The sequence below is a fragment of the Myxocyprinus asiaticus genome, chromosome 22, assembly GCF_019703515.2.
Source record: "Myxocyprinus asiaticus isolate MX2 ecotype Aquarium Trade chromosome 22, UBuf_Myxa_2, whole genome shotgun sequence".
NCBI lineage: Eukaryota > Metazoa > Chordata > Actinopteri > Cypriniformes > Catostomidae > Myxocyprinus > Myxocyprinus asiaticus.
In genome coordinates, this window is record NC_059365.1 from 40913424 (window position 1) to 40922798 (window position 9375).

The 9375-nt window shown below is 36.2% G+C and overlaps 1 protein-coding gene across 1 annotated transcript in view; it reads left to right on the forward strand.

Annotated features, from left to right (window-relative positions):
• Positions 1-9375, forward strand: part of npm1b (nucleophosmin 1b) — a 47296-nt gene that overhangs the window by 11816 nt on the left and 26105 nt on the right. Inside the window, 4 exon segments of the mRNA XM_051650387.1 lie at positions 1026-1120; positions 2972-3054; positions 3256-3310; positions 9288-9371. Of these exon segments, the coding sequence (XP_051506347.1) occupies positions 1026-1120; positions 2972-3054; positions 3256-3310; positions 9288-9371 (317 nt within the window).

Consider the following 9375-nt stretch of genomic DNA (forward strand, 5'->3'; position numbering starts at 1 on the left):
TCCTCACCTGTCCTCTCCTCTCCTGTCCTCCGCTCTCCTCACCTGTACTCTCCTCACCTTTACTCTCCTCTCCTCTCCTGTCTCTCCTCTCCTGTACTCTCCTGTCCTCTCCTCCCTTCTCCTCTCCTGTCCTGTCTCTCCTCTCCTGTACTCTCCTGTCCTCTCCTCCCTTCTCCTCTCCTCACCTGTACTCTCCTGTCCTCTCCTCCCTTCTCCTCTCCTCACCTGTACTCTCCTCTCCTCACCTGTACTCTCCTCTCCTGTATTCTCCTGTCCTCTCCTCCCTTCTCCTCTCCTCACCTTTACTCTCCTTTCCTGTACTCTCCTGTCCTCTCCTCCCTTCTCCTCTCCTCACCTATCCTCTCCTGTCCTCTCCTCTCCAGTCCTCTCCTCTCCTGTCCCTCTCCTCTCCTTCCCTCTCCTCTCCTGTACTCTCCTGTCCTCTCCTCTTCTCTTCTCTTCTCTCCTCTTCTCTTCTCTTCTCTTCTCTTCTCTCCTGTCATCTCCTCTCCTGTCCTCTCCTCTTCTCTCTTCTCCTGTAATATCCTCTCCTGTCCTGTCCTCTCCTCTTCTCTCCTGTCTGTCCTCTCCTCCCCTGTCCTCTCCTCGTCTCTTATAGTCTAATCTTCTCTTTTCAAGTTTTCTCATCTTGTCTTTTTTTCACTTAATTTCTCTTAATTTCTCTTAATTTCTTTTCTTGTCTTGCTTCTCATCTCATCTTTTCCCATCTTATTTTGTCTTGTCTCGCTTCTCTTCTCATCTCATCTTGTCTTTTATCAACTATATTCAATTCTTGTTTCATCTCACTTCCCTTATAATCTTGTCTCTACTCGTCTCGTCTCTTCTGTTCTCTCATCTCATCTTGTCTCTTCTATTCTCATCTCTTATTGTCTCATTTCATTTGGGGGTGTTCAGGAAACGTCTTTGAAAGCTATTATTCTTACAATTCTCACTGGTAGCACATAAATAAAATGTTTCAGCTTGAAACCAAGCATTTATGTCTGTGATCTTTCTGGTTTGTTTAGGTGTGAAGGAATCAGATGATGAGGATGAGGAAGAGGAGAATAACACATCACCGGTAAAGAGACCATCCAACGTTGCCCTCACAAAAGTGCCTCAGGTGAGCCTGACCTCAAAACACAAAACAAATAAAGCTGTTCACACAGACCCATGTTAACATGTGACAGCTAAAACTGCCTGTTTAATTCAAAGGGTCAGAAAGAGGGTTAAAGGAAAGTGTCAAGAAAAACTAAATTATGTCTGTTTTTTGTGCAAAACACCTTGACATTATAGTCTTTATTGAAATAAATAAAATTCCACCAAAAATGTAATAGGGCCCAATTAAGCCTAGGACTTCCCATAGATAGCTAGATATACATTCCTTATTTATGACAGAAAATGTGATACTTCCTAAAATGTGATGGGGAACATTTAATAAAAAATTTAAAATTGATCATTTAAAGAGAAACTGTAAAGTTGTCTCTTGTCTCATCTCTCATCTTGTATCCTTGTCTCGCTTCTCTTATCTTTTCTCATCTCTTTTCACCTCACCTCTCCTCTTCTCTTCTCATGTCTTCTCTTGTCTTGTCTTCTCTTCACCTATTGTGATGTTCTGGGGAGGAATCAGGCTGACCTAAATAACCCTGTAATCTGGATTACATAATCGGATTACAAAAATCAAGTACTTGTAATTGGATTAAATTACATTTGAAAATACTTGTAATCAGACTACAGTTACTTTTTTATAAATTACATGAATACATATTAACAAGACAACGGCAGTAAATAGTTATTTATTGATAATTTTCATATCAATATCATCATATTCTTACCCTGAAGCGTAATAGTCTCACAGATGAACATTTTGAGCATGTGCTCTTTTTTTACATTACAACAGTAAGATATGTACTATTCTTACTACCTCACCGATGGTTTGCAGCTCACAAATTGAACTTGATTGCTTCAAAGGATCTAGTGGATGCCATCTTTAAGTGTCCTGCCCGCAGTGTACAAAATAGTTCAACTGCAAAATGTGTAGCAATATGGAACAAAGCTCATCACTCTACTGTTGCTGCTGATGAAGTGGAGTCCACTGCATGAAACTTGACATAAAACTTGACACAATTGTTCCTTGTGTGTCTCTATGGATCTCTGCTGTTTTCAGATATTCTGCTCTTTTAGAATGTTTTTGCTGTTCAAAAGATAATATCTTGCACCTCAGCTTTGGAATAGTGGATGGACTATCAGTAAGTAGTAAAGGTTAAAAGTGTTTCAGTGTTTTTAGATTAAAGCTTTGACCTATCCAACGTCATTGCTGTTGATTTTAAGGTCATTTATTTTCATTCATTTTATGATCGTTTTACATTGATTAGATATTAATTATGTTCGTAATGCTGCTATTGTTTTATGCACTTTCAATTAACTTGATGTCTCAGTGTTTTGAATTATAATCTTAAGCCATGCACTGTCATTGCTGTTAGATTTAATGTTTATTTTATTCATAAATGTCATGAGCTCTTTTTGTAAAAAAGAATAGAACACATTTTCTTCCTCTTTGTACTTTTATGTTAAAATGATTATCCTACTTAAATGCATTTGACAAAAAATAAAATAGAATTATTGAAAGTAATCCAAAAGTGATCGGATTAGAATACCCCAAAAATGTAATCTATGAGATTACGTTACTGATTGCATTTTTTGTCATGCAATTTGTATTCAGTACCTGATTACAATTCGCAAGTAATCCACCCAGCAAGGTAGGCTGTTTTCAGCTCCTCTACTCAGAATTTATAGGAGGAACAATTGGTTTTATAATATGCAATTCTGATATACAGATGTCATATAAACGGCTTTGAACGTGGCTCACTGAATCAGATTTTAGAAGGGAACTATCCATTTTATTTTAGATTGTGCTGCAAAGATTTAATGTTTGAGTATATTTTCCTCATCATGTTTTTTTATGTGTTTTTAGAAAAAGCTTAAAATGGACTCGGATGAAGACGAAGACAGTGAGGAGGATGACGAAGATGAGGATGAAGACGATGAAGATGAAGAGTAAGAAATCAAGATTGTTCAATTAAAATGTGGGCTCGGATGAAAGGAACACTTTCAGTAAACAAGAACTTACTTTGAAGGTTCATTTCTATAGTTATGCACAATGCAGAAGATTAATCCATGTCTTTTTATTTTTAGTGAAGTATAAACTGTCAGATTAATACCTGCTTTTTTGTCTGCCTTGTCTATCTGTCTTTGAAGGGATGATGAGGAAGAAAAGAGAATTGAAAAGAGTCCCGTAAAAGCCCCTCAAAAAGTGAGTCTTGCTGTTTTCCCTTTGTTTAAAGTATTGTGAATTGTGTTATATTACTGCACATTACTGCAGCTGTCCTGAATGAAGTCGAGTGACCACCTGAGTGACCAGCAGGTGCCAGTCTCTGCCTGAGAAAGAGAGAGTGAGAGGTTACCCCCAACACACACACATCACTTATTGTACTTATTCTGTCTACTTACAGAGCACTTTCTCTCTCTCCATATAAAACATATTCTCTGTCTCACTGAAACTTCTCTTTGTCTTGTGTATGGGTCAGTGACATGACACTGGACAAATTGTTTTTGTTCATATCCAAGTTATTTGAAAATACATAAAAATGCAATTTCTGTAAAAATAATTGAATACACCTCCACGATGAACATGTTTTCAATTTCTGAATTAAAATGAATTATGATCATTTTTGTGTGGCTTAAAGTTCAAAATGTTCAAGTGGCGTGACTGTCTGGGAATTGTAAATAAAAAATAGAAAAGTCTCATTAAAGGCTGAAATTTGTGAAAAAAATTAACTTTGGCATAATTAGTTTGGCATAATATTTTATTATAATTTCTTTAAAAAATAAACAGTTAAGCTGCTTAAATTAAAAACAATATTTATATTTGAAATACCTTTGTTCGTTCAGGTAAAATAGAGTAACCCCAAGAAAAAAGAAAAGAATTCATGATATTTGTAAAAAAAAAAAAAAAAAGATTATATGTTTGATTTTTTTTTAAATTATGATTGTGTACCCTCACGTATATTCGAAGTGTCAAAGTTTTTTTTAATTTTTTTAAAGTAATAGTGTGTTTAATAATTTATTAAAATAATGTAATATTATTATTTTAAATGGTAACATTTTTCCAAAAATGATTGAAACCAACATTAATACAAATATTACATTTCTAAGAACTTTGTACATGTGTTTTAAACTAGATTTTTAAGACTTTCATTTTTTATAATCTCGGACATTCTGTCTGTCTCACTTTCTTTGTTTTCATGACACTAGTCCTCTCCTCATCCTGCTGTTTTCAGAGCCCCACACTCTCAATCTGTCTGAATTTATGATATTATTATGATCAGGGACTAAAAACGGTTCAAGGAACGAAAACCAAAAACGAACGGAATTTTTAGCAGAACATAACCGAAAACCAGAACAAAGTGATTTTTAATTGTTCCGGAGTGAAAACGTTATTTTTAAATGCTGTTAATCTTGTTCCAATAATTTTTTCATGAAACTAAAGGCCAAAGGGTTTATCACAGTCCATTTTTAGAACTACACCACTTCATGTTGCCCTGTAAAAACATTTTTATATTTTTAGTCAATGCTGAATGACCTTATTTAAACGGAGAGTTCACACCAAAAATTGTAATTGTCATTGTTCACTCACCCTCATATTGTTCCAAACCCATATGGCTCTCTTTATTCCATGGTACACAAAAGGTTGTGTTATGTAAAATGTTTGGCTCAATCACCATTAGGGCTGCAACTAACGATTATTTTGATAATCGACTAATCTAATGATTATTAGATTGATTATTCAACTGTTCTGGCGATTATTGGAACGATTAATTATTAACTCTTAACTGACAATTCTGCTTGTGCCTCAAGTTAAGAGGTTATATTTAACGTGCTTACTAAAAAATACAAATGCATCTTTTAAAAATGGCACTAAATGACCTTCATTAAATTACAGGAAAAAAAATTACTTGATACTTTCAAGTGTAATTCATTAAAAAAAAAAAATCACTGCAAAAAATACTATTGTTATCAAGAGTTTTTGTGTTGTTTTCCATGTAAAAATATCAAAAAATTCTTAAAACAAGATACATTTACCCGAGAAGTAACATATATGATATTTAGACTTTATTTCAGTGAATATATCTTGAATATAAGTGTATTTGTCACTTTTTTATACTTCTGCAAGTGCAGTAAAGAAAAAATACACTTACACTCACCGGCCACTTTATTAGGTACACCTGTACACCTACTTATTCATGCGATTATTTTATCAGCCAATCATGTGGCAGCAGTGCAGTGCATAAAATCATGCAGATACGGATCAGGAGCTTCAGTTAATGTTCACATCAACTGTCAGAATGGGGAAAAATGTGATCTCAGTGATTTGGACTGTGGCATGATTGTTGGTGCCAGATGGGCTGGTTTGATTATTTCTGTAACTGCTGATCTCTAGAATTTACTCCAAATTGTGCCAAAAACAAAAAACATCCAGTGAGCTGCAGTTCTGCGGACGAAAAATGCCTTGTTGATGAGAGCTGAGGCAGCAGTGGGCCTACCATCTGTGTACCTCAGCAGAAATGGAGATTCATCAGACCAGGCTATGTTTTTCCAGTTTTTAACTGTCCAGTGTTGGTGAGCCTGTGCCCATTGCAGCCTCAGCTTTCTGTTCCTGTCTGACAGACGAGGAACCCGACTTGGTCTTCTGCTGTTGTAGCCCATCAGCCTCAAGATTTGACATGTTGTCCATTCTGAGATGATGTTCTGCTGTTGTGTGTGGAGATCAGCAGTTCCAGAAATACTCAAACCAGCCCATCTGGCACCAACAATCATGCCAAATCACTGAGATCACATTTTTCCCCATTCTGATGTTTGATGTGAACATTAACTGAAGCTCCTGACCCGTATCTGCATGATTTTATGCATTGCACTGCTGCCACACGATTGACTGATTACATAATCGCATGAATAAGTAGCTGTACAGGTCTACCTAACAGAGGGGTCTAGTGAGTGTATATTCAATATTATATTAAACATTCTCTGAAAAATTCTCTGATCTTCTGCAGTATAGCTCCTCAAGTAAATGTACCTTTTTTAAGGAGTTTTAGATATTTATATTGGAAAACAAGCCAAAAAAAGACTAATTAAAAACGTATTTTGTTGCAGTGTACAATGGGCTAAGACTACTCTTTCTCACCTTTTTGTTCACTTGATTTTGATCTCTTCTTAATAGAGCTGCATCTCGTGATTTCTTCATGATAAGATATACACCGAGATACGTATATTATGATTCAATACGTCGCGAGCCGTCACATTACCATCTCAAGTTATGGCAAGCGTGCACGAGGGACGAGCATCTCCGTGCGAGAGAGTCCATCACCCGGGATCAGTTTCTAACTCTTTTGTGCTGTTTTTCACGCGACTCATAGAAGCGATGACCAGACAGAGAAATGGCAGTTTTGGAGTATGTGCTTATTTACATGGCCCACTTCCTTATTATGTGAACTTTAATAAGGATGTATTAAAGATATAACACCAGGGTGTTTCCTTTTTAGACACTCTGTTATGCTCCAGTGGAGCGCCAGCTGTGCTTTATTTCATGACACTACTTTTTTGTATTTTTGTATAATTCCCTCATACTACGATTGGCTGTTTGGAAAGTTTAAAGTGTGTCTGGTCTGTGAGCTGTGACTTCTTCCTCTCTTTTATCATGCACTCAAAATGAAGTGCTCCTCTCATGCGGCATCAATAGAGTTTCATGTGATGTTCTCATGTTACGTTAAATGAAATCAAATGACAGTTCAACAATGAAAATTTTTGTCAATAATTTTTTTATTGTCGACGTTGTTGATAACGTCAACTTATCGTTTCAGCCCTAGTCCCCATTCACTTTCATTGTACCTTTTTTTCCATTCGTTGAAAGTGAACATTGACTGAGGCTAATATTCTAATAACCTTGCTGTGTAGTGTAAGGATTTATATGTGTGTGTTTGAGAGAGAGCGTTTGCAGGAGCGTGCTTGTTTGTGTATTTAGAGATCAAAGCGTCAGAGGTACATACCTGCTCTGTGAGGACTGATTCCTACCCTGAGGGGGGAACGACAGACGAGTGTTTCTGTCACACACTCCTATATTCTCTCTGATCCAGCCAAACAGAATGCTTTCTTTTCTTCTCATGGCTTTTCAGTCTTTTTTTTTTTCACTCATTCCTTTTTTTAGCTGTCTCTAAATCTACCCCTGTACAACCTCATTGTCTGAACTTTATTACTCTTTCACTGTTTTTTATCAAATAAAAACACTAGGAAGATTTACACAATTTTATTTCACAGGTTTTTGATCTATTCAACTTAATGACATAATATTGATTAAAGTGAGTAAATTTAACTGAATCATTTAAGCTAATACAGCAACTTTGACATACATATACTTAAAAGAAACTTAGTAAAATGTGAATGAACATTTTAAATGAACTTTCCTTATAAACACACGGTTAATAACATACCACATGACATATAGAAGCCTTTCACAGAGAAGCTTATTGCATGTTATGTAGTCTATTAGACAACCTCACCTTGCATTACTAGTGATAGAAACGAGATACAGAGCAGCATACGCAGACCTCAACACTTGGTGCGCAAAAAACGAGATGACGGTAACCATCAACAGATAATTTTTCTGATTCTGAACTGTTAATTTTAAGTTGAACATGAACTTCAGACTACATTTATGCATTTGGCAGACACTTTTATCCAAAGCAAATTACAGTGCACTTATTACAGGGACAGTCCCCCCAGAGCAACCTGGAGTTTAGTGCCTTGCTCCAGGACACAATTGTGGTGGCTGTAGGAATCGAACCGGCAACCTTCTGCTTACAATTTAGCCCACTACGCCACCACCACTCCACATATTTACTAAATTTTAGACCAAAGGTAATTACAAAACCAGCAGTAAATAAACTTGCAAACAGTGAAACCATGCAAGCTCATTTATTATTCGAGCCTGGTGCATGCTGGGAACACCAGCTTCGAAAAGTTCAGTAAAATTTACTTATTTTATTTACCATTGAAATGTACTCAAGCGAATGAGGTTTTTTACATAAGGGTTGATACATGAGTAAAGATAATAATCATAAATAATATTTACTTATAAGCTATAGCATAAATTTTTACATGCTTGAATTGAATTCAAATGTAGAATTTACTTAATATATCCAAGTTTATGCTTAAACAACCTTATTTACTGTAGAAAGTGCTTAATATTTTCTGCAATATTTACCACAAAATAAAATTCATTTTCAGTGTATGAAATGTTTTGGCTCAATAAAATAAAAATAATAAAATAATAAAAATGTTCTCAGGGCCGTAGAGTTGATATAACAGTGACAGTGTTGGATGGTCCCTTGAGGCTGTGCCTAGACAGGCTACGCTTTCTACAAATGACTGCACTCTTTCATCACAACTCTCTGACAGCCTGACTGAAAAAAACATCCAAAAAGTGTATTGTATTACATTGCTGAAGAGCAGAGCCGTCAGAAAACTCAATTCACTAACATTATTCACTATTATGAGTCTAACACAGAGTATGACAGGTAACTGGAGTTCCTCTGCTTTTGATGCGTGTGAAATATGTTTCCTTGCTTGTTTTAGTCTGTGATGGAGGGGTTTTGATGTCTCTCTCTGACCTGAATTACACCTGGTAATTAACATCCATTTAGGCTGATTTGATCACAAGTGGACAGAGGTCCAAAAGGTTTGGTGGTCCAGGCACTGAAACCACATTAAGAGCTGGTTAGAATTACACGTGACCATATTGCTTTTGTAGTGTCAGTACATATACAAGCACAACACTTCACTGAACTTTTCTGGTTAGCCTGACATCAACCTGCGGTGACACAGATCATGTGATGCAAGCTCATTAGAAGTTCAGTTAAAATACTGTAGGAGCTCCACTTTCCACTCTAAAAAGAATTATAGTTTGGAAGCAACTGTTTGTGCCCCTGTTAACCGTTTTGCTATTTTATTAACATGCAATTACACTTGGACATAGTGAGTAATGTATACAGTCATTAAAACAGAAAACCTTCCCTCGAAGTCCAAACATTTGAGATGCATATCACTACCAGATTTAAATGGTGATCTGTATTGCCTGACCACTTGAGATCAGATCACCCGAGGCATACATTAATAGCAGGTGTGAACAGAGCCTCTTTTTTCTTTTTTTTTTCTTTTTTTTTTTTTTTAATATTCAGGCCCCAGAGAAGAAAAAGAGTGCAGATAAACAAAACGGCTCTCCAGACAAGAAAGCAGGAACATCGGGGAAGCCTCAATCCCAGGTAA